General features: G+C 36.6%; 3 protein-coding genes across 5 annotated transcripts; 1 reads left to right on the forward strand and 2 right to left on the reverse strand.

Moving 5' to 3' along the window:
* Positions 1 to 1941: 1941 nt before the first annotated feature.
* LOC110696097 (putative RING-H2 finger protein ATL21A) lies at positions 1942 to 5595 on the reverse strand. Its single transcript, XM_021873373.1, has 2 exons — positions 4767 to 5595; positions 1942 to 2551 (listed from the first exon to the last, which is right to left on the reverse strand). The coding sequence occupies exons 1-2, from the start codon at positions 5551 to 5553 to the stop codon at positions 2055 to 2057; spliced, it is 1284 nt and encodes a 427-aa protein (XP_021729065.1). The 5' UTR covers positions 5554 to 5595; the 3' UTR covers positions 1942 to 2054.
* Positions 5596 to 12047: 6452 nt separating this feature from the next.
* On the forward strand, positions 12048 to 13955 carry LOC110696099. Its single transcript, XM_021873378.1, has 3 exons — positions 12048 to 12218; positions 13385 to 13551; positions 13675 to 13955. The coding sequence occupies exons 1-3, from the start codon at positions 12155 to 12157 to the stop codon at positions 13690 to 13692; spliced, it is 249 nt and encodes an 82-aa protein (XP_021729070.1). The 5' UTR covers positions 12048 to 12154; the 3' UTR covers positions 13693 to 13955.
* Positions 13956 to 14423: 468 nt separating this feature from the next.
* Positions 14424 to 25320, reverse strand: LOC110696098 (glutamate synthase 1 [NADH], chloroplastic-like). 3 transcript variants are annotated; one of them, XM_021873375.1, is made up of 22 exons: positions 24586 to 25320; positions 24359 to 24478; positions 24135 to 24248; positions 23460 to 23612; positions 23131 to 23231; positions 22918 to 23014; positions 22358 to 22467; positions 22035 to 22138; positions 21734 to 21913; positions 21307 to 21650; positions 21103 to 21173; positions 20552 to 21021; positions 19562 to 20431; positions 19280 to 19434; positions 18836 to 18997; positions 17150 to 18745; positions 16841 to 17059; positions 16470 to 16738; positions 16064 to 16369; positions 15707 to 15974; positions 15319 to 15576; positions 14424 to 15115 (listed from the first exon to the last, which is right to left on the reverse strand). In XM_021873375.1, the coding sequence occupies exons 1-22, from the start codon at positions 24943 to 24945 to the stop codon at positions 14837 to 14839; spliced, it is 6606 nt and encodes a 2201-aa protein (XP_021729067.1). In that variant the 5' UTR covers positions 24946 to 25320; the 3' UTR covers positions 14424 to 14836. The 3 variants fall into 3 exon arrangements, with proteins under 3 accessions (XP_021729067.1, XP_021729069.1, XP_021729068.1); XM_021873377.1 differs by lacking the exons at positions 22918 to 23014; positions 23131 to 23231; positions 23460 to 23612; ... (1 more) ...; positions 24359 to 24478; positions 24586 to 25320 and adding exons at positions 22621 to 22684; positions 22795 to 22820; XM_021873376.1 differs by lacking the exons at positions 22918 to 23014; positions 23131 to 23231; positions 23460 to 23612; ... (1 more) ...; positions 24359 to 24478; positions 24586 to 25320 and adding an exon at positions 22714 to 22851.
* Positions 25321 to 26246: the final 926 nt, after the last annotated feature.

Genomic DNA, 26246 nt, shown 5'->3' on the forward strand with positions numbered 1-26246 from the left:
AAATTAATGATTCAAAATATTGGACACGTTCTTTCAAAAAATAACAAGGAAATTGGACACATTGTTAATGATGTAAAAGACGTTTATTATTTGCTAAAATGCTGTAGTACGTCTCCCATCACATTGGTCAAGCACTCAAGCTCCATGTTGAGTTTTAATAGTAGTTGCAATGAAGTAATTGATTTATTACTACTTATCTTCCTATCGTTCTCTATTGCAATATTTTGCTAGCTGGCATAGCCTAGATCATATAAATCAACCTACTTGCATATTATGTTAGCTAGCATGGGAAGCTCTTTAATTTCCTTGGACCATTATTGTTTAAGGTTCATTATTCCATAGTGTGAAAAGCATCTTGTTGTAGCCGATAACATAGGCCCATATGGACATTTCTATATCGGTGATCAAAAGACGGCAGACGGATAAAATTCATGTCAATAACATAGGTCCCTATATACAATTCTCATTTGTCATGTTTTTATTGGCTAAAATAATAGGCACGAGTTCCATTAAATTCAATTTATATTTGACTCTTAACTTTCTCCCATTTTCTGTTGATGTGTTAAATTTTTAATGGTGTTGTATGTAGCGACAACACATAATGGTTGTATGTGTATCAGCTTTTGTCAACAACCATAGATAGATAAAACTTGCTATTAATAGTACATTATTTAATATAAGAATAATAATAAATTAATATTGTAATGAAGATTTTTCTTGCCTGTATAAATTTATCAACACTTTAGTTTCTACTTTCTAGTAATAGGATAGTTTCATCTTTTTTAAGTTTTTCACTCCTTTATTTGATTGAAAAGTTTACAATATGGTATTCTATAAATGAGTTTAAATTACACAAAGCAACATTTGTTTTTTAGTGACAAAAGCCATTGGGCCCATTACCTTGCTGTAGTGCAGATTTATGTCATTAATTAATTTGCAATTTAAGATAGATTTAAGATGAGTGTACTAAGCAGTAAGCACAATATAGTACTTAAGGCCAATAATAGTCATTGGAATTAATATAAGCTGAGAAATCCTCATTTAAATGTATGTTCAACTACCCAAATCTCCGATGCCTCAACTTATCTTGTTTCTAGTGTTATCACTGTTATGTTCCACATTTTTTTTTGTTTTTTGTAGGGGCACTAAGGCCCCATTCCCTGTGAATTAAGTACATAATAATAAACTATGATGTATGTGTTGTTTCTACCACAAAATTTATACCATGGTACGTCATACTTGTCAATTTGTCATACTAACTTTCTGTTTGAGCAAGTGTTCATTAATAAGTTTGGTTTTTGGTTTGTTGTCCAAATGTGAATTTCATGATATATCTTCATACCAATATACCATTATTGTACTTAAACACATATTGACATAATAAATGAAGCTCAACCACTTCCTATTTTTGGGAGTTCGTTATTCCCTGTCTTATTCATCTTATTTTGGCTTTATTTGGTAATTAGTTGATAATTGATTGATATAGTTAGTTAAAATAACTGATTCAACTAGCAAGTTATATTAGTTGATTTGACTAGCTTGTTTAAATAACTGATTGTGTAAAAGTATTTAGTAAGCAGTTGTTAAATAAATAAAAAATTATAAGGGTTATTCTCATTCAAATTACAACTAACATATAAGTTTAATAAAGTCTAATTAGCTCAGATAAGTAGACATATGCTAAATTTTGAGAAGTCTTATTAACATACGAGGATGGATAATGACATTATCATTCTAAAATTACTCTATAACTTCCTTAAGTTTCAAAATTCCGTATTTGAGGATATCTTAAGCATAGGTCACTGTGCCGTGTGCCCTCCATCTTATGATTCCTTTCCTAAAATGATGTAAATCAATTTTCAACTAAAGAGACATGTATAATTTGTGAGATTTACATCTTTATGTATAGCTTGTAAGTTGTAAGTTGTAACATACATGGAATGATTCTAAGTTTCTAACTATATTTTATGATACATCGAATACAAATATTTCAAGCAACAATTATTATCACTCTACAACAAAAATTCCTCCTTTTTTTTTTTTTTTTTTTTATGTCATGATGAATCAACTGGAGTCCTGCAAATTGGACAAGTTTTCCCAAACCTACCGCGAGATAATAGCCACTTATTTACGCAATTTGCATGAAAATAATGGCCACAAACAGGTAAAGTTCCAATTCTGTCCTTCCTTCTATATTCTCCCATGCAAATTGCACATGCATTTTCATTCTCCCTATTTGGGCCTTGGCCCACTTCTTCTATCTCACTTATTACAATAGTGGGCCGGTATTCTGGGCTAGCTTCCTCGTTCAGGCCCAGTCGAACTACTTGCCTTGCAAACTCTATGTTCAGTTCTGCAAGGCCCAATTCTCCAATACGATCAGGCCCATTAGTGACGACTGATTCGAGTTGTAAATCGCGGTTTAAACTCCTACGTCTAAGACAAGCCCGGATCCAAATAATTAGCGAGCCCACTAAACAAACTAGTGTTGGTGAGCATATCACTAGTATAACTGCTATGAAGGTGGTTATGGGCAATTTCCCAACCATACCTGAAATTAGAAAAATATACAAATTCTAATATGAATTTTTTCCTCACACATTATTATTCATAAAAGTCAAAGAAGGGGTTGTGAATAGTGTAAAAGTCAAAGCAGGTCAAGTAAAAAAGAACGAAGAAAGTAGCACTTATAGTTTGAAAATAATAGTCGCATTGTCCAGATCCATTGTATCAAGTTTATACTCATAAATATGGAGTGAATTTGTCCGGTACAATATATTTTTGTCGGACTCTGCATTCTCACCCCCTCTTAATTGATCATACAACAAGAATTTGGGTGGATGGATGATTGGCGGTGCAGTATAGTTTCGATTATTAGGCACTTTTGAAAAACACATCTTAGTTAGATAAAAAGCTATGTCAAAAGACAGGCTTTTTTAGCTAAATGAAGATCTATAGGGTTTCGAATTATATTGTAAAATTTAATATTAATACGTATTCAACGTATTATCAAATAGATTTTGAGTTGATTAATCTGTATTAAGAACAAGGTTACAAAACTAGAAAAAAAATTAGTTAATTTGTCCTATGGTAGTGTATGGAATGAGACAGGTGTATAATAAGATTTGGAGGGATTATTTAATGCAGCTTTTAAACTTAAAGAGGACATTTTATGTCATTTATTTCATCACTAGTTGAATGTTACGTTACTTTTAATGACTATTTTCATAATGGTTGTCCTAGCAGTTTAATGCTGCTTAATGTGTTTTTTAGAAGCTAAGTGTTGTAAGGTTTTACCATAATTAGCCCGATAGTTTCAAGATTACTGATTATAGATCCAAATAAAATGCAAGTCGACTATCAATCTTGCTCATTCAATCAATTTTACAAAATTTTCTTTCAAATTGCATCTTTTAACTTTCCTCTATATATATATTTGGCAAATGCTAACGATAGCAAGATCCTATATATTTTAACCATAAAATTTCGAAAACTTGATAAATTAATTAAAAGTATTCTATGTCCATTGATTTGAGTAACAAGATATATATATTTTTTTTTTTTTACAAGTGAGTAACATGATCACATACCTTTTTTTTTTCCGTTAACTATAAATCATTAAAATCAGTCATAATAAAATGTGAATATATAGTGTAAAAGTTAAAATATGAAAATTTTGACAATTACCACCTTCTGTTATGTTCATTTTAGCAATTACCACCTTCTATTTTTTTTTTTTTTAATTACCACCTTCTACTTTCAAAAACATCAAAAGTTACACCTTTTTGCCCCCCAACTACCACATGACGTCATTTTGGGCCCATTCTTTCCCTTCCCTCCCTATTTCCCTCACATTTCTCATTCTTATTTGGATTCTCATCTCCCCTTTCACTTTTTTTTCCCCAAACCACCAATAATTGTTCGTCAATTTTGATTTGGAGGAGTAAATTGAAGTGTTTTTTATTGTTTGGGGGAAAAAAGTGAAAGGGGGGATGAGAATCGAGTCAGGAATGAGAAATGTGAGGGAAATAAAGAGGAAAGGGAAAGAATGAGCCCAAAATGACGTCATATGGTAGTTGGGAGGCAAGAAGGTGGTAACTTTTGATTTTTTGAAAATAGAATGTGGTAATTTCCAAAAAAAAAAAATAGAAGGTGGTATTGCTAAAATGGACTAAACAGAAGGTGGTAATTGTCAAAATTTCCTTAAAATATTGCAACCAAAAAATAATAGAAAAAGTATCACGAACTGCATTGTTAAATGTTAATCATATGATCTTGTTTAATGTAAAATCCTCTCATTGCCTCTATCTTCATGTTAATACAAATCAAACCCGAAAAAAGTGGATTATTTATCTTTTTTTAATGCAAGCAGCAGATTAAGGCCGGCAAAATATACGGTAAACTTAATTAATTAAACTTGTTGGACAGTCAACAGTGCTTTTTCCCAGTTTATAAGGAGCTGTTCATATCAACTTAGATTTATGCTTTTCATGAAAACCCTAATTATCCATGTTTAAATATTCAAGCAAATTACTGGTCCATAAATAAACAGACAAAATTTATATGTATTTTCTATACCCAAGTTGTATTATAATAAACGAATTATATTGCAATAACTATGTGAATTCTGAGTAATTTATACCCAAAATTAAAAGGAAAGATTCTAATCTCTATTCTCAAACACAAACCCACCAAGATGATGACGATTATACTTAAATAAGCAAGATTAACTAATCAGAAAGAAACATATTAGCTAAAAAGGGTACCTTGATTTGGAATATTCGAGCATATTATGACTCGTGAACCGCTATTATTAGTCTCCAATCCACACATTTGACCACGTAACTCGCATGGCCGGCACTCCGGCATGTACCAAGACAGCCGGAGGTCGTCATGGAGCTCCGATGATAAAGATGAATATGTGTTATTGTTGTGTAAAGAAGGCGGCCATTGGACCGGAACCTTAACCAAAGGTGCAATGAGGGAACAATTTGAAGGTGACAAAAAAGTGGTAGTAAAGTTGTTATTAGTCCCATTTGAAGGGATTGCATAAATAAAATGATGTGATCCACTAAGGCATTTGATTGGACCTATGAGACCTTTTAAATTATTTGTGGTGTTATTTTTGGTGGTATTTAGGGTTTTTGAGCAATTAAAGAAGGAAAAATATTGGTGATAAATTCCAACAAAAGGAGAGTTTGAAAGATTAAAAGTTAGGAGTTTTTTGGGTAGGCAATTATTTGGATCATTTATCCACATTTCTTGTGCAACATAATCTATACTTTTTATACTAAAGTTTCCTGACCTTGGAAGCTCAATAAGGGAGCTTTTGGATCCTTCATCACACCACACGTCGAAACCCGGGTGCCCACAAGAGTCGGGTTCTTCTTCACCGGAGCTCTTGACCCGGAAAGGGAATCGGATTGTCGGGCTACCGGAGAAATCACCACACTTGGAGATGGAACAATTGTTGCCCATCACCTTGTTAGGGAAGTTGCTAATGAAGGTAAGAAGAAAGAATAAAAGGCTAATTATTAGTGTGTTTAGATCCATGATTTAAATTTAGAAAGAGAAGTAGCTAGTTGTTGTTTTGTATACATATAAGACTTGTTGCTCAAATTATGAGGGGTTGATTGAAGAAGTAAACTATGTTATTATAGGTTTGTTAATGATTATTTAATCCTAATTAGTCACTCTCAAATGGTATATTTAATTAATCAAGAAAAGGGATTGAGTAATGAGTAGATTAGTTGTGTGTTCACAAATACACAAGCGGCCAAGTTGGCATAAATATGCACCAATAAACATTATGCATGACATTGATGACCTTGCATGTATATTAATTTCAGGAGATCCTATTAGCATAAAAGTATCATATATAATTAAATATACTATACAATTGATCTCTATTATTCTCTAAAAAGTAGAACAAATTGGGTTAATATATAATTGTATTAGTTATGGAAATTTGCATTAGAGATTTGGCAATTATTGTGATTATTGGTTGTGTTAGCTTTTGATTAGGTGGATAAGGTTGAAAGGAGTGGATTAGACCCTTTAGAGGTATCCCTTAATACATTATTAATCCGTGGCCAAACTTAATCTCCCTTATGTTTTTCCAATTTTTATCTAGTCTCCAGCAGAAATTAAATGGTTCAATTCATTATAACAAATTATACAGTATATGGTTAGTAAATTAGTTATGGAAGTATATGTTTCATTATATGGATATTTTATAACTATATTTTATATTCTCTATTAATTGGTATATTGAATCCTTTTTTATTTATATTATATTTGTATAATTTTGTTGCCATTAAAATTATTTAATATTTGAACATCACACGGGGTATAACCCATAGAGCTGTTAAAAGTTGACCCGATCCGAAATACCGACTCAAACCTGATTATTAACCGACCCATCTAAACCCGAAAAAATGGTGACCCAAACCTGACCTGATACTAACCCTAGACACGAGTATGTGAGACTCGAACCCGAACATGAATTGACCTGGAAATGACCCGACCCAAATGTAACCCGTAAATTATTGATCAGAACTGAACCCGACTTGAATCAAAATTGACCCAAACCCGTTTTAACCCGTCAAAACCCGAATTGCTACTAACCTGACCTTCCGTTCCTAACCCGACCCGAATTTAACCCAACCTGTTACAAACCCGACCCGAAATCAACTCGACTTGTTATTGACTTGACCCAAATTCAACCCGACTTGTTATTGACCCAACCCGAATTTTACCAGACCTGTTACTAACCCGACCCAAAATTCAACCCGATTTGTTACTAACCCGACTCGAAATCAACACGACTTGTTATTGACCCGGCCTAAATTCAACCCAAATTGTTCCTGACCCGATTTCAAATCACCTTAAATGTAATTTAGACCACTTTATTATTGTTGATTAAAGCATTTTGTCTAAGCTAGGGAGACCAAGTCAGTCCAGGCCAGCAAAAGAAAGGAGCATCATCCTCAAATTTAAGAGTTATATATCGTATATATATTTGTTGTATGGTTAAAGGAGATAATTATCTTCTTTAATTATAAACTATAGTTTCCTAGTATATTGCCATATATATTATAGTCAAAAAATGATAATTATTTATTTATAATTAGTTGAACCCAAATATGACCTGACTTGGAAATGACCCGACCTTATTGTAACCTGCAAATTATTGACTAGAACATAACCCGACTTGACTACAAGAATGACCCGACTTGAAAATGACCCAACCTAATTATAACCCGCAAATTATTGACTTGACCCGAACCCCACTTGAACCCAAGAAATACCCGACTTGAAAATGACCCGACCTGATTATGACCCGCAAATTATTGACTTGAACCGAACCCGATTCAAACCCAAGAATGACCCAACCTGATTCTAACCCGCAAATTCTTGAATTGAACCGAACCCGACTCGAACCCGAGAATTACCCTAACCCGTTTTAACCCGAATTAAAACCAACCTATTGTTCACCTGACCCGAATGTAACCCGACATGTATTAACCCGACCTAAACCCGATAAAAAGTATGACACAACGTGTCCCGACTCAAGCATGACCCGATCCACATAGGTTATGGAATTAATCCGAGTTGACCCGACTCACTCTTCCCGACCTAAACTCGAATCGTTTACCCGAATTGAAAAATCTGCCTGAAACCTCCAAAAATTCTCAAAAAGCGTGGATTTCAATTTTGGAATTTTTTTACTTTTTTTCGTCCAGAAATAAAAATTGCCGAAATTTTTACCATGGTCCCTAATACCCTCCGGAAGTCCAATTGGATGGGTGGAACCATCCAATTTGCCTTTAAACGTCCAATTTACTTTTTTACAACTTGCACCGATTTCATTATCTCAAGGCTACCAAAAACATTTATGAAAACATATAATGATCATATATGGTTCCAAACGGCATTATATGACCCCAAGATGTATCCTCTACAATCTCATTTCTTTTCGACATCAGGCCCCGAAACCTCCAAAATTTCTCAAAAAGCGTGGATATTAGCCTTACATTTTGGAATTTTTTTACTTTTCTTTGCCCGGAAATAAAAATTTTCGAAATGTTTCCATGGCCCCTAATACTCTTCAGGAGTCCAATAAGGTGGGTGGAACCATCCTATTTGCCTTTAAACGGCTAATTTACCGGTTTACAACTTGCAACGATTAAATTAATTCAAGCCTACTACGAACATTTATGACAACATATAATGATCAAATATGGTTCAAAACGACATTATATAACCCCGAGATGTATCCCCTTAAACCTTAAAACTTTTCGACATCAAGCCTCAAAACGCGTGGATTTCAATTTTGGAATTTTTTGACTTTTTTCCGTTCGGAAATAAAAATTTCCGAAATGTTTACCATGGTCCCGAATACTCCCCAGAAGTCCAATTAGGTGGGTGGAACCAAATAATTTGTCTTTAAACGGCCAATTTACCGGTTTACAACTTGCACCGATTTCTTAATTCAAGCCTACCACGAACATTTGTGACAACATATAATGATCAGATATGGTTTGAAACGGCATTATATGACTGCGAGATGTATCCCCTAAAATCTCAATCCATTTCGACACCAAGCCCTGAACCTTCAAAATTAGTCGTTTTACAACACCCACCAATTTCATAAACTCAAGCCTACCACGAAAATTTAATCCAACATATAATGATCATATATGGTTCCAAATGGAATTATATGACCCCGAGATGAATTCCCTAAAATCTCAAGGTTTTTCGACACCGTACCCAACCTAAAAAATTTCTCAAAAAACGTGAATATAAGCCTTCAATTTTGGAATTTTTTTACTTTATTTTGCCCGGAAATAAAAATTTCCGAAATTTTTACCATGGTCCCTAATATCCACCGGGATTCCAATTCGGTGGGTGTATCCATCGAATTTGCCTTTATACGGCTAATTTACCAGTTTACTACTTGCACCGATTTCATTAATTCAAGCCTAGCACGAACATTTATGACAACATATAATGATCATATATAGTTCCAAACGGCATTATATGACCCCGAGATGTATCTTCTTTTTCGAAACCTGGCCCTGAAACCTCCAAAATCTCAAAAAGCGTGGATAAGCCTTTAATTTTGGAATTCTTTTAGTTTTTTCGCCTGTAAATAAAAATTGTCGAAATGTTTACCATGGTCCCTAATACCCTTCGAGAGTCCAATTGGGTGGGTGGATCCATCCAATTTGCCTTTAATCGACCAACTTACCGGTTTACATTTTCCACCGATTTCATTAACTCAAGTTTACCACGAAAATTTAAGACAACATATAATGATCACATATATATGGTTCCAAACGGCATTATATTACTCGAGATGTATTCCCTAAAATCTCAAGGTTTTTCGACACCGTACCCAACTTCAAAAATTTCTCAAAATGCGTGGATATAAGCTTTCAATTTTGGAATTTTTTTATTTTATTTCGCTCGAAAATACAAATTGCTGACATAATTTTTACCATGGTCCCTAATACCCTCCGAGATTCCAATTGGGTGGGTGTATCCATCCAATTTGCCTTGAAATGACCAATTTACCGGTTTACAACTTGCACCGATTTCATTAAATCAAGCCTACCACAAACGTTTGTGACAACATATAATGATTATAAATGGTTCCAAACGGCATTATATGACCCCCAGATGTACTCCCTACATTCTCAACACTTTGGACATTGGGCCCCGAAACCTCCAAAATTTCTCAAAAAGCGTGGACATTAGCCTTCAATTTTGGAAATTTTTAACTTTTTTTCGCCAGAAAATCGAAATTGCCGAAATGTTTACCATGGTCCCTAATACCCTCGGTTAGTCCAATTGGGTGGGTGGAACCATCCAATTTGCCTTTAAACGACCAATTTATCGGTTTACAACTTGCACCGTTTTCATTAACTCAACCCTACCACGGACATTTATGACAACAAATAGTGATCATAATTATGTGGTTCCAAATGACATTATATGACCCCGAGATATATTCCCTAGAATCTCAAGGCTTTTCGATCCCAGGCCCCGAAACCTCCAAAATTTCTCAAAAAGATTGGATATTTAGCCTTTAATTTTGCAATTTTTTTAGGCAATTTTCTCCCGGAAATAATAATTGCTGAAATGTTTACCATGTTCCCTAATACCCTTCGGAAGTCCAATTGGGTGGGTGGAACCATCCAATTTGCCTTTAAACGACCTATTTACCGGTTTATAACTTGCAACGATTTCATTAACTCAAGCCTACCACGAACATTTATGGCAACAAATAATGATCACATATGGTTCCAAACGACATTAAATGACTCCGAGATGTATCACCTAGAATTTCAAGACTTTTCGACACCGGGCCCGAATCCTCCAAAATTTCTCAAAAAGCGTGGATATTAGCCTTCAATTTAGAAATTTTTTGATTTTTTTTCGCCCGAAAATAAAAATTGCCGAAATGTTTACCGTGGTCCCTAATACCCTCCGAGAGTCCAATTGGGTGGGTGGAACCATCCAATTTGCCTTTAAACGTCCTATTTACCGGTTTATAACTTGCACCGATTTCATTAATTCAAGCCTACCACAAACATTTATGACAACAAATAATGATCATATATGGTTTCAAACGGCATTATATGACCCCGAGATGTATCCCCTAAAATTTCAAGACTTTTCGACATTGGGCCCCAAAACCTCCAAAATTTCTCAAAAGCGTGGATATTAGTCTTCAATATTGGAATTTTTTAACTTTTTTTCGCCTGGAAATAAAAATTCCCGAAATGTTTACCATGATCGCTTATACCCTCTGGGAGTCCAATTGGGTTGGTGGAACCATCCGATTTGTCTTTAAACGGCCAATTTATTTACCGGTTTACAACTTGCACGGATTTCATCAACTCAAGCCTATTACGAACATTTATGACAACATATAATGATCATATATGGTTCCAAACGACATTATAGTACCCCGAGATGTATCCCCTAAAATATTAATTCTTTTCTACACCAGACTCCGAAACCTCCAAAATTTCTTAAAAAGCGTGGATATTAGCCTTCAATTTTGGAATTTTTTTATTTTTTTCGCTCGAAAAAAAAAATTGTCGAAATGTTTACCATGGTCCCTAATATATTCAAGTTATAAATGAAATATATTCAATATGGGTAGATATTTTTGTAATGCCCAAAATAGTATATGAGACTAACATTATGATACGGAGGGTTTACATTCTTAATCACTTTCAAGTTTCAACATTTCAAGACTAGGGCTGGAAAATCTTAAAATTAGTAAAATGTAGCTTAGATAAATAACAAATTTAAAGTCCGTTAAGTTCAATTCAAAATTAATAAATCTACCCGTCTTTTAAGATGTTCAATTAAGCTCGGCTTGACTGGAGATCCCTTTATATTTTTGGGTGTAGGGAGTGATTTTTTTTTAAGTAAATTCTAAATCATAACAGCCCAATCTATTGCACAAAACAAGCAAACTAACCGTTGCTCTCTATATTGATTGTATTATTGGATTGGGCTTTGTTATTTGTTAGATTCCTTCTCTGCTATGTCCTTGTCCTAAACAGGATTAAAATGAAGAACAATAAATTACACAAAGAGCATCACCCACAAATGGTTCACAAACAAGAAAACAGGAGTAAAGCTAAGAAAGATAAATTATGTAAATAAATAGATACATTTTTATAAAAACTATAGTGGCTTCTCCCAATATTCTATAGTTATTTCATTTCTTATTCAACACGATTGAAATTGAAATTCTCCATTTAACAATCTTTTGTAATTTATGCGTAACACACTAATTATTATTATCTAATTATGCTAAATTTATTTCGATAAACTTTCAAATTTCAAAATACATATAACTTTTTAACCATATTTTAAAACGGAGTAAACAATGTTGATTTTTATTTAATGGCCTCTATAAAGATTTTTTTTTTGAGGGGGTGGCATCTATAAAGATATAAAGACATGAAATAATAGTATTAAAAATATAGAAGTATAAAATAAAATAAATAAAAAGGGAAATATTAGATTATTCTTTGTCATCAAAGCCTCCCAATTATTATCACCCACTTCATCCATTTCACACAATCAAACATTTGAGAGAGAGAAAGTGAGAAGAAAAGCAGGAAGAATGAAGAGGATACCTCGCATCAAATTTCCTGATAGACACCCTAAACCTTCTTCTTCAACTTCTGGTATAAACCTTTTTCCCCTGTTTTTCCTTCTGAATTTCTCTGTTTTTTGCAATATTTTTTTTACTTTTCATTTTAGTTAAAGTTGTAATCTTTGATCTTCTACTGTTAAATTTATTAAATTTTATTGTTTTTAATCTTTATTATTGGGTTTTTTTTTCTGGGTATGTTGTTCTTAACAGTTTGTAATAATTCTAAGAAATTCCATAGCTTTAATCATCAGTCATCATCTAGCTTTAAAAATAAAAAATAAAAATAAAAAAAAAGAAAAGAAAAAACCCCCTATATTTTTTTCTCTGCTTTTTCATTAGTGTGTTTGTTCTTCAATAACGGCTTGAAAATTCTTGATTTCACTATGGTGCACTTCATTGCCGTAATTGGCCAATTTGGGATTGCTTTATTAGTGTGGGTAGTTAAAGATTCCTTCTTCTATTGAACACACTTTTTCATTTGTCACAAATCAAAATTGAGTTTGCCAAAAAGTAAGTGATCAAGTTTTTTGTCACGGATAAGGTTGCGTACATCTAAACCTTCCGAAATATGGAGTAAAATTAATACAGTACTGCAAGTGGGATTAGAATTATGTTATTATCACAATTAGTTAGGGTTTTGATTTTACAGAGTTTTTAATTTTAATCTGAACAGTGATCATTAGCATATATATGCTGGTGTTAAAAAACAAAGCAGATGTTCTAGCTTGGTTTAGAATTATGCTCAGTAGCTGTAAGCATGTTACTTGTAGTGTGTTATGTTCATGCCTGATTCATGTAAGTGACTTTGTTAAGGTTTCGGCCTTTCGGATTCCTTACCATTAGAGTTCACTTGCATACTGCAACTGACCTTATCAATTGCATTTTCTATTGTCACCTTCTAGGGACAGATTTTGAGATTTATATGCTAGTCAGTGATTGACTAAGTGAGTAGGGATGTGATTTATATGCTAATCAGTGACTGAGTAAGTGAGTTAGGATGTTTTCGAGCCTTTGATTTTGTTAAGAATGATGTTTATAGGCGCTTTTCAATGTCATATGTGCATGGTATGAGGAGTTCCACTTTTTTAAGTACTTTATTGCATTCCATGTTTTCAGATAGAGCATGTTGTTGTTGTATTAATGTACCATTTGATTTGTATCCGTATTTTCCTGCTGTCTGAATTCTTTTTCTTTTAGGTGTGGAGTCCCAACCAAAGCCACCTTCAGGAAACACGAACACCCGCAAGCTTTCCACATCAAAGTCTGACGTTCCTGCACCACCTAACTCCGCAGGAGGGGGTGGTAAAGCTTCACTTCAGCCTAAGCGCACACCGGTCTCAGACAAGGAGATGGAAGCTATCCTGGTAAGAATTACTCCATCCCACTACAGTTCCTCCATTTCAGATCCTTTTATTCAATTAATTCCGAAAATGACACAGAAGAAACAAGTACAGAGTAATTAAGCTTTCTCCTATATGTCCTTGCAGTTGGGTGGCTGTGTTTAGTTTCATTTCGGAAAGTTGTCAATACTCAAAACAAAGACCCTGCTGCATTTTCAACCTTTTCTTGCTTATCCTTCCAATGCAAATGTGACCATGAGCTGAAGACTGCATTTCCAACTTCATTGGTGTGAGACACATTTGGACTTGGCAAATTCAGAATGTTGTTTTCGCAACCGTCTGTATAATCTTCAGATGTACTGAAATATGTTTTCTGTCTATATAATAAACTTATATCTTATGAAGTTATCACAATGATCTTTGCATAACGGCTAATGTAGTGAAAATCATTTTGGAGATGAATTGTCTCCCTTCAGTAAAAACTGCCTATATACAGAACCGATGAAAATCTACTAATCACACAATGGATTAATGGTGACTGATTTGATCTCGTTTATTATTTGACATTAGACCTAACAAAATATCAGCCTCAGATAACACATCCTCTAAACGCACATATATTTTCCGGTCAGATCAATTTTGTTTGTTACAAATCTACAGCCAATATTGACCTAACCTAATTTGATTTTGCGCTACGAGATTGAATCGTACATCTGAATTCTCAACACTTGAATGTGGCTTGTGCAATTGCAATTTCTAAAATTTACAATGGGAACCCAGGAATGTAGAGAGCATGATGCACAAGTATGTGTCAGACAGTAAAATTTGCAAGGAAAAAAAAAATGAAGGCTACAAACACTCAAACAAGAAAAAATAAAGAGCAACATTTATAGAAAGCTGACAAATTATATCCTCAAATTTTAATAATTATAAGTGGACAAGGCTTCTCATATTGTTTGTTCACAAAGAAAAATCTCACATTGGTGCTTCAGATTCAATTACAATCTGGCATCATGTGCAATCTTAAGTTTCCAGCTCTAACTTTCACATATATAGCTTTCAAACAAAACTGTACATTGCTCTATCTAGCTTCACTACTACCCGATAACGCCTTTCAGGTAATGGGCAGTCCATATAAACAAAATGTGGCAAAGAAACAAATACGACCACTTTCTTTTACTTATTACTAGCCACAAGAAGCTTGGTGGTCATCAATCAAACACCTCTAAATTCTCACATTTACGAAGCAGCAGTTCCTAATCGCTGGTTCTTTCGGGCATGAAGAAAAGAATTGATCAAGACAAGCAGCCTATGTCATCACAGTTCGTTTGTCACTCTCCAGTTGCCTCTTACCGGCAACTTCTTCTACTGGAGTGCTGACGTCAACCTCCTTCTCTTCACCCATGAGATACCTGTCAACCTGAGAAGCAGCTTGCCTGCCCTCTGAGATGGCCCACACTACCAAGGACTGGCCTCGTCTACAATCCCCAGCAGCAAATACACCCTCCACATTGGTTGAAAACCGACCATAGTCAGCCTTGAAGTTCGAGCGGTTGTCTTTCTCCACGCCCAGCTTGTCTGCCACGTTCTGCAGGAGCACAGCAACAAAATGGTAAGCAACCATCCCCCATTAAATTTCAAGAATGAGGCATTAGATGTATTATCTAAAAATCAATTCTAGCCCCTCCCTCCCCATTTAAACAAAACTGATACTCAAAAAATTTACCACTAGTATTTATCATTCTTTTTACTTTTTTTCTTTTTTTGAAATGAGAAATAAAGAATACTAACCGCTTCAGGGCCTAGGAATCCCATAGCGAGAAGTACTAAATCTGCTTCAATGAACTCTTGCGATCCTTCAACTTCCTTGAATTGGAACTTCCCACTGGCATCCTTTTCCCACACGACATGTACCAACTCAAGACCTTTTAACTTACCATTCTCATCTCCAACAAAACGCTTTGTGAGAACCTCGTAAGACCTCGGGTCTTTACCGAACTTGGCAGCAGCTTCCTGGTGACCATAGTCAACTCGGAAAATACGTGGCCACTGCAAGACCAAGAAAAAATTGACAAGATTTCCAATTAGAACACTTATATTAATTAGTGAAAGATGGGGAAGACGACGTGAATTTCGGCAAAGTTTTTGAAATTTAGAGAGATTGAAGGGAATGCTAAACCTGTGGCCAAGGGTTGCCAGGAGCTCTCGAATTTGGTGGTTGGGGAAGAAGTTCCAAGTTGACGACATTAGTACAGCCATGTCGAATAGATGTACCAATGCAATCAGTGCCTGTGTCACCTCCACCAATGACCACAACCTTCTTCCCTTTAGCAGAGATGTAGTTACCATCTTGTAGATTACTGTCAAGCAAGCTCTTAGTATTTGCATGTAGGAATTCCATGGCAAAATGGATTCCTGACAAGTCCCGTCCTTCGATAGGAAGGTCCCTAAAGCAAAAAAAAGGTATAGTTATGTCTTATGAGCCATAGAAGGGAAGAATAAAAAAATTGCAATACAAATTTTCCCACAGTTTTACCTGGGTTTTGTAGCCCCAACAGCCAACACAATGGCATCATTCTCCTCCTTAAGCCGGTCAATGGAATATTGTGGATCTTTGCCAACATTTGCATTCACTACGAATTGTACACCTTCCTCAGCCATGAGATTCACACGCCGTTGAACAACATTCACTTTGTCAGTCTTCATGTTCGGCACTCCATACATCATCAACCCTCCAATTCTATCAGCACGTTCATAAACAGTCACAAAATGACCCATTTTGTTCAGTTGATCCGCAGCTGCCATGCCAGAAGGTCCACTTCCAACTACAGCAACTTTTTTCCTGATATCACACATATGAAGGCCATCAGATCACAAATCTAGGAAGTGGAATTTCATTAACCCAAAAAAATTGACAATTTTTGCAAGTAAATAGTATGTACCCAGTTCTTTTCTGTGGAGGCCTTGGGACCATCCATCCTTCCTCAAAGGCTTTGTCTATGATTGAACATTCAATAGTTTTGATTGACACAGGATTTTCAATGATGCCAAGAACACAGGAACCCTCACACGGTGCTGGACAAACTCTACCAGTAAACTCTGGGAAGTTATTCGTTTCCAAGAGTCGGTCCAGAGCTTCACGCCACCTATTCTGGTAAACTAATTCATTAAACTCCGGGATTTTATTTCCTAGTGGGCACCCTGTATTATCCTGCAAATAAAGCAAAATAGAGCAAGTCTCACAATAAGACTACTAAGCTACTTGAAAGAACGTGTTAATATGAATATTTGCACATTTAACATTGTCACTTACCTGATGGCAAAATGGAGTACCACAATCCATGCACCGAGCAGCTTGTGTCTTCAATAAGGGGGCAGGTCTTTTTTCATCCATGACCTCATTATAGTCCTTCATCCTTTCATTTGGATCACGATACTGAATCCCCTCACGTTCATATGCAACAAAACCACGATGTTTTTGAGCATCAGGAACCCGAGAAGGACGCTTGAACTCTTCTACTTCGTCCTCTTCCTGCATGAAGATGAAAACATAAGCCCCACATGGATCCATGGAAATCCATCAAGATATAAGTTAGATTAAAAACACAACATAATAGTGAACCTGACTGTCTTGCTCTTGCAAAGCAGAACTTGCCATCTTTTTTAGTTCTTCAAATGCATCTTTTTCAGTCACTTCAATTTCATCTTTTTCCTCCTCGGCCACCTTACCGCCAGTCTCCTGGGATGCTCCGTCAGTTTTCATGCTTGCAAGCACCCGCTTGTAGTCTCTAGGAAAGACCTTGATAAACTTGGGCAAGAGGGTGTCAAAACTTGCTAGCACTTCCTGAGCAAGCTTGCTATTTGTATGGCGTTGATGCTGCTGAATCATGATTCTTAGACTCGTTATATCCTCTTCTTCCTCAACTTTATCAAGATCCACTAGCTCAGAATTGCATCGGGAATGGAATTTTCCGTCCAAATCAAGAACATATGCTATACCACCGCTCATACCTGCAGCAAAGTTTCGGCCAGTTTTTCCTAATACCACCACAGTTCCACCAGTCATGTACTCGCAACCATGATCACCAACGCCTTCCACAACGGCCTTAGCCCCTGAATTACGTACACAAAATCTCTCTGCCGCCATGCCGTTAAAGTATGCTTCTCCACAGGTTGCTCCATAAAGAGCTACATTGCCAATTACAATGTTCTCTTTGGGATCAAAGCCGCTACTCCTTGGAGGATATACAACAATCTTACCACCTGATAATCCTTTCCCAACATAGTCATTACTGTCACCTTCAAGCTCTAAAGTTATACCAGGGCAAAGGAAAGCTCCAAGACTTTGGCCTGCACTTCCATTGAATTTAATGTGGATAGTGTCTGTAGGTAGTCCTTCCAAGTGGTAACGTTTTGTCACTTCATGGCTAAGCATAGTTCCCACAGCACGGTTTACATTCTTGATTGGGGTTTCAATATATACAGGAAGGGCCTTTTCGAGGGCAGCTTTAGAGCTCACAATCAATTCTTGATCCAAAGCCATGTCCAAGCCATGATCCTGTTTTTGGACACAGCGCTGAGCAGCGCCTGGACGGATGGTAGCAGCTGGTCTAAGCAAGAGAGAGAGATCAATGTTCTTCAGCTTCTCATTGCTCTTCGTCACTTCTTCATCAACTTCAAGCATATCTGAGCGCCCAACCATCTCATCAAGCTTCCTGAACCCAAGCTGAGACATGATCTCCCTGACCTCCTCTGCTAGCATGAAGAAGAAATTAATAACATGCTCAGGCTCACCAGCAAACTTTGCACGAAGAACAGGATCCTGTGTAGCAATGCCCACTGGACAAGTGTTCTTATGGCACTTCCTCATCATTATGCACCCAAGTGTGATGAGGGGAGCAGTGCTGAAACCAAACTCTTCAGCTCCAAGAAGAGCTGCAATTGCCACATCTCTTCCTGTTTTCAATTGACCATCTGTTTGAAGAACTGTACGGCCTCGAAGGTCATTAGCAACCAGAGTTTGATGCGTCTCAGCCAGGCCAAGCTCCCAAGGAAGCCCAGCATTTTTTATGCCTGTCCATCGAGATGCTCCAGTACCTCCGTCATGTCCAGATATCAAAACATGGTCAGCATGCCCCTTGACAACCCCAGCAGCAATCACTCCAACACCAGCTTCAGACACAAGTTTAACACTTACTCGGGCTGATGGATTGGCATTCTGAATTCCAAAATAATACATCAGAACATCTATATATAATTTTTACACAGGTAAACATGTTAAATTGGTCTTACAAAACCACATATGTACCTTCAAGTCATGAATAAGTTGAGCAAGGTCCTCAATTGAATAAATGTCATGATGAGGAGGAGGGCTTATAAGTCCAACACCAGCTGTGGAGTTTCTAGTTACAGCAATATCTCCAATCACCTTATGACCAGGGAGCTCCCCACCTTCACCAGGCTTAGCACCCTAAATAAGAAAAATCCACAACTTAGCAAAACATTCAACGACGGGTAAAGTAATTTGGCATAAAAGTTATTCTCACCACAGTTAACATGTAGGTACAAGTTAAAGAAGCAAAGACACCCGTGGGTGCTTTGCAGACACAGCATCATCTGTCCATAAACATAAATTCATGAACAAGTGGAAACCTCCATTCCTAAAGAATGCAGGGGTTGTGCTATAGAAGTAGTTCAAAGAAAACCAAAATTTTTTGGTACAAGTACTCCAAACTCTTAAGCCATGTCATACCTGAGCCATCTTAATTTGTAACTCGTCAGCATTGGTCAAATAATAACTGGAAACACCAAATCTTCCACTTGCCACCTGCTTAATAGCACTACGCTTAGGATTCATTGAACCATCTGGGAGTGGCTCTAGACGTGACGGATTCTCACCTCCCTCACCTAGACAACAACTTTTTAGTCAAGACAGTTATTCAAAGAAAAAGAAAAGCCTGACTTATAGTGATAAGATTTTAGCCATTAAAATTAGATAGCATGGACAGATTGGGAAAGATCAAAAGCCACATACCTGTATTAGATTTTCCTCCCAGCTTGTTCATAGCAATAGCAAGAGCAGAGTGCGCCTCCAAGGATATTGATCCATAACTCATGGCACCAGTGCAAAATCGTTTCACAATCTCACTTGCAGGTTCTACCTCTTCCAAGGGAACTTGATCTTTCATTTCCTTGAACTTCAAAAGTCCTCTTAGATTGCTTGATTTATTTAACTCATTGATACGTTTTGAATATTCTTTGTAGGCTCCAACACTGTTTGATTTAGCAGCTTCCTGCAACTTTGCCATAGCAAGAGGATCATTGAGGTGAAGTTCACCATCTTTCCTCCAGTGATAATCCCCTGGATTAGGTAGTGCGACTGATTCTGCACTTCCAAACGGAAGAGCCCGTCTTGGAAATGCCATCTCATGAAGTTTCAATGCATCAGAGGCCAGCATTACAAAAGTTGCACCTTCAACTCTGCTTGCAGTTCCAGTGAAACACCTCTCAATGACTTCTGAAGAAAGACCTACAGCTTCAAATATCTGAGCACCCTTGTATGATGCCAAGGTAGATATTCCCATCTTTGCAAGAACTTTCATCATTCCATAGTTGCTTGCTTTAAAGTATCTCTTAATTAGCTCATCCTTTGAGCGAAATTCACCAGTTGATTTAGGTGGAATCTTTCCATCTACTTGCAGCCTCCATATAGTTTCAATGGCCAAATACGGACAAATTGCATCCACTCCAAAACCAACTAGTGTACAGAAATGATGCACTTCACGTGGCTCAGCAGATTCAATTATCAGACCAACACGAGTTCGCTCAAGTGTCTTAACTAAATGCTGATGAACGGCACCAACCGCCAATAGAGAGCTGACTGCAACTCTACTTGGCGAGAAAGCTACAAAAGAGGAAGAAAATAAGGATCAAAAGACATCAGTCATATCAGAGTTGATGAACAGAATTTAATTTATGTTGTCAATTAACCAGGAAAAAACGATCAGTGACTTGTTAATCATACCTCGGTCAGAAAGCACCAGAACAGTGTATCCCTCCTTTATTGCATCTCTTGCTTCAGCAGAGATCCTGTCCAACGTCTGCTCCAAGCCTTTTCTACCCAGGGTCTTGGGATATGTGATGTCAATGACCTTGCTACGCCATCCTCTGTAATCCATTTTCTTAACAGCTTCCATTTCTTCAATGGTCAAAAGAGGCCCCTTCAATGATAGACGGTGACACTGCAACTCAGTCATTTCTGTGAGATCACCTTCAGGACCAATCATGCACTCCATGGATGTCACGATCTTCTCCCTAATAGGATCAATGGGAGGGTTTGTGACTTGAGCAAACAGCTGCTTGAAGTACTGGAAAGTGAGTTTCTCCCTGTTTGACATCACAGCCAAGGGAGTATCATTTCCCATGGAACCAAGAGCCTCAGTGGCATCCTTTGCCATGGGAATCAATAGCATTTCCAAGGCTTCAACAGAGTACCTAAAAAAACCACCTCATGTTAATACTTCAAGAAAAATGGTGCATAAATATGATGCAGTAGTGTTGAGTCATGGCATCTACCCAAAAGCCTTCAATGGCGCCAACAAACCATGAATGCCCATGTTCTCCATGTCCTCATCCAGATTAGACACCTATAACAGCAAAAACAAAATCCAATTAGATTATTTCAATATTGTAAGCTTCTTCATCAAACAAATACAGAAACATGTCAAACATACGGGACGTAATCCATTCCAGGCAAATGGAAACGATTGCTGTACTTACAGGAACTGCTCCAGAAATAGCAGGAGCAACCCTCTCTGTCTCGGCCACAGAATCAACTATGTCCTTCAATACTAACTTCTGCCTTTTCAGCCATTCCCCATATGGCCGAGCCATTGAATATTGCTTTTTTAAGGCATCATCATCGACAACAATGTGCTTGTCAAAATCAACCAAAAGCATCATTCCAGGGTTCAAACGCCCTTTCTTGGATACGTCTTCTGGTGAAATATCAACAACTCCAACCTCACTTGCCATTATAACTCGTCCACTGTGAGTTATATAGAAACGTCCAGGACGTAATCCATTCCGATCCAGAGTGGCTCCAAGATATCGGCCATCAGTGACTGCAAGGAAATTAATGTCAGGCACTCAGCAGGGAAACTAATAGAACTTTAAAGTACCAAAGAGATCAGAAATGAATGTTTACATGTTATAAGAGCTGGCCCATCCCATGGTTCCATTAGGGCCGAGAGGTACTCATAAAATCCCTTTCTGTGAGGATCCATATTCTTGTCATTCTGCCAAGCTTCAGGAATCATCATCATGACGGCTTCAGGAATACTTCTACCAGCACGAACCAAGAGTTCAAGAACGCCATCAAAAGCTCCTAAAAGGTAAAACAGTATAAGATCATTCTCTGAATCCACCAGCTCATCCTAAGAATCTGGAAATTACATGCCAAGCCAAGAATAGCCGACAGTATTTCTGATACTGAGTATTGTTCTCACCTGAATCAGAAGAGCTGGCATCCACGATAGGCAAAAGCTTTTTCATTTCATTCTTTGACAGACCAAGTTCCTTGCACTTAAGCAGACCTTCACGAGCCCGCATCCTAGGATAAATTATTTTAGAACAAACAGTAAGATGGCTATAAACTGTTTCAGCTCTATTTCTGCTAGGTGGAAGACTTACCTGATGAGTGAACGAGCATATACAAAGTAAAAATTCCACTGGAATATCTTTTTATAGAGCAAGGACAGTTATTATAGGCAACAATATCTACAAAATGGTCAATTTAGCACAGCCAGAGTTTGTAAGTTGGTTAACTTACCAATTTACATTTCCACGAAGAGTATTGATCTCCCCGTTATGACCCAATACACGCATAGGCTGAGCACGATCCCAGCTTGGAAATGTGTTGGTGGAGAAGCGAGAATGCACCTGCAAAGTATGAGGAGCATACGTTTCAGTCAAAGAAATTCTCTACCATATACACATCCAAAAATCTCTTAAAACCGATTTGTATACAATTTTACATTCGAAGGGGCTATGGTAAGGGTAATTTCCAGCAAAAATCCGAACTCCCTATACTACCTCGACACACATTTTCTTTTCCATCTCTCCTCAAGAACATCATAGAGAGCAACAGCACCAAATTCTGCAAAGATGATTTAATGAGTTCCTTACCAACGCACCCAATGCATCCAATCGGGCATCCAAATACATAGAGTAATCAAGGAGTGGAAGAACTTAAGAGATCATTCATACTTCAATGCCTCAGAAGTCATTCCTCAACCTTGCACCTCGTGAGTTACCCGTAGTTCCCATGCTTCTGGTTGTTAAGATATAAGTTAGCAGACAAAGATGCAAGTGAATAGAAAATATAATTACCAGGGCCATGTAGCTCGTAAACCTTTCATTGCCAAGATCCCAATAATAGTACTCCTTCAGTTGAGAAGGCTTCAACTGACCTTTGTAAACAATAGTCCTGCAACAATCAAGCACCAAATTACAGAAATTGCCAAAATAAAATATTGCTAACAGAATCATAAAGTACCCTGTACCACAATTAACTAAAATAGAGTGCCAGAAAATATTGCCAACCTTGAGGACAGAGAGCATATATAGAAGTCCTTTACACCGCCATGTTGGAGGTTCAACGCAGCTCTAATAGCTACCATTGAAACCCTCCTCAGTATGTACATCTGTTAGAAATAAATAAAATTTGTAAATAAGCTAGAAAAAGGTAGAACATAAAACTTATAGAGAAAATAGCTCAATAATAACACATATATTAGACATATCATATTTTTGCTTTACTGATTGCCTAACAAGATCAAATTTTATGGTAATACATAATTTCAAAATCCACATCATCTCAAATATAACCAGCATTGCATAGTTTTATAAATTTTAGATGATTTGAAAGCTACCTGCTGTTCAAGGTCTGCTTTTGATCGAGGGGTTGGTGTAAGAAACACCTGTTCAACCACTGGTTCAGTCATCAGAGCAGACTTACCCAGTCCTGAATTATCGGTTGGGACCGGACGCCATCCCAGGACTGTATGACCAAGTGATTCTGCAACCTAAAAAGACAACACAGAATTCAACAAGTCAACTTTCATAATCTAGAACTCCAGTCCAAGGACTGTATGACCAAGTGATGTGCAAATGTGCAACCTAAAAAATAATTCAAACAGTCAAATTCCTTATCTTAAAACTCCAGACAAAAGTATTCATGAAAAACTAAGTTGCGACCAAGACCATAGTTACTCAAGACTCGAGCGGGTTCATGTCCAAGTGTCAAACTCGACTATCTTATACTCCCGTAACACTTTTGCATCTCTTTTAACTAAAAATCTAAACACACACCAAGACAAAGCAAAATGACCCTATAACAAATAAACAGAAAACTGCCATAATCTTAATGATTGATGCATTCAACCGTAAACAAACTACAAATTGGAAGTTAACGCAAACAACAAAACACAAGAAATACATGATATTTTATACCACTTGATAGTCATTTAGTCACGTGATACCTCCTTTCTACCAAAAAGTAACAGAATAATAAATGTCAAATCTAACGAAATTAATTCAAAAATTACCTTAGTAAACACATTTTTGCTTTCTTCCCTTCTACTCTCAGAAGTAGGCAAGAAAAACATCCCAACTGCATATTCTCCAAGAGGTGGCAATTGAAATCCAAGATCCTTCGTCACCTAATTCAATTAACAACCTCCTCATAAAATTACCATCCAAATAAACACAATCCAACAAGTCAAATGCGACAAGTAAAATGAGATAAACCCGAGAAATAATAAAATATTACCTCGGTGAAGAAATCATGCGGAAGACCGACGAGAATACCGGCACCATCACCAGTGTTAGTCTCACAACCACACGCACCTCTGTGTGACATCCTCACCAACATTTCAACTGCATCCGTAACCTTTTTTTTTTTATTATTACCATAATTACCAAAAAAAAATTAGTAAATTTTATTTAATTAATCTTTAAAATCAAAAACCCTAAAAAAATTAAATTAAATTTATTTACCGTTTTACGGCTGCACTCGCCGGAAAGTTCAGCGACAAAACCAACACCACAAGAATCCTTATCATTTTTCGGGTCGTATAACCCGAGAGGCTGCTCCGGAACCAGAGATAATGCGGATTGAATAACGAACCTCGAATTCGGGTCCCGAAGCAGTGGTCGTAGTCTCTCGGATCTTAACCTATTTCCGAAGATTTTGCTTTCACAGATCTTGGCTTCGGACCTCCGAACCGCGTAGCTTCGGGAGCTTCTCTTACCGAACCTACATAACTGTGGCTGCACCACTACTAGTCCTCCATGGTCATCCGAACCTACTTTGGTTCGGAGGTTTAATACCGAACCTACCCCTGCTGCAACCGACATGTCGTCTAATCGAGCTTTTCCGGTTGATTTTAGGATTGATTTTTGATTTAATTTAATATTATTGTTATTATTATCGTCGTTATAATTATAATTGATTAAATATATACGAAAATTGATTTCCGATGATTATACAGGGTGATGAAGACGGCGTCGTATTGACACAGTAGTGGGAGAAAGAAGAGAGATAAGTTGAAGGTCTCCCGTCTCCTCAGCAATGGCGGATTTCCGCGAGGAGAGAGAGAAAATATTGCAGAGGAGAGAGAAAGTAAATGAGGTGAAAGCGTTACAAAGAGATGGGTTGTGTAGTCTTTTTATAGAACAAGAAGAGAGTGTGTTGAGCTCGGTTTTTTATTTAATTTTTTTATTATTAGTAGTAGTAATTAAAAAGGTTGGAAAATCGGGAAAAAGTAAAAAAAAAGTGGGGAAAGTGGGGACCGCAATCGACGTGACAGAGGGAAATAGGGTGTCGGGATGCCACGTGGAGGAATGAGCTTATGCGGCACGCGACAGACGCTAAGGAGAAAAGGGGTAAAATGGTAATTTCATAGAGTTAACCTACAAAATTGGTAGAGGTAAAAATGGTTGTTAAGATTACGCCGCCACTCGGTTTGGGTCCGAACCGCCGCGGCTCGGCGTCGTTTTTACTCTTGGATTTTTTTATTTTTGAAAGATTTTACTCTTGGATTTAGGGATTAGGATTAACTTCTTTTTTTTTTTGGATAAATATAAGTAATTCACCGTCAAATTTAATTATTAAAAATTTTTGAATAATGTGCTAACTATATCTGTAAATTATGGATAATGGATTATAAGGATTATTACTATCCTTTATTTCTTGATTTTGTTTCCTTTGATGTTTATTCCTTTTAATTTTTCACAAAATTATTAGCTGCAAAATGTTTTTTTTTTTTCTCTTTGATTATCCAAGTTCAACTTGGGTGATTTTGAGAGACTTTTGACAATAATTTAATTTAGTAATTAATGTCATTTATCATCGAAATTTCAAATGATTTTCTCATACTAGACTACTAGTTTACAAAATACAATTCTTCAAAAACAATCCAAATACTGCTTGGAGAGAGTGTTTTCTAAACATCATTTGATGTTTTATAGTCAAACAACATAAATTGTGATGACTCGGCAATTGTATTGTTAAGTATTTAATGTTTTCTACTCGCTTCTCATATTGCTATACATGTGCGCATGTGAATATGTGATAATGACGATAAGCTATTCAATTGAGTGATTATCTACCTCTATGACTATGTAATTTAATTAACAACATTACATGTTTAATTAAC

Source organism: Chenopodium quinoa, unplaced genomic scaffold, assembly GCF_001683475.1.
Source record: "Chenopodium quinoa cultivar QQ74 unplaced genomic scaffold, ASM168347v1, whole genome shotgun sequence".
Taxonomy (NCBI): Eukaryota; Viridiplantae; Streptophyta; class Magnoliopsida; order Caryophyllales; family Amaranthaceae; genus Chenopodium; species Chenopodium quinoa.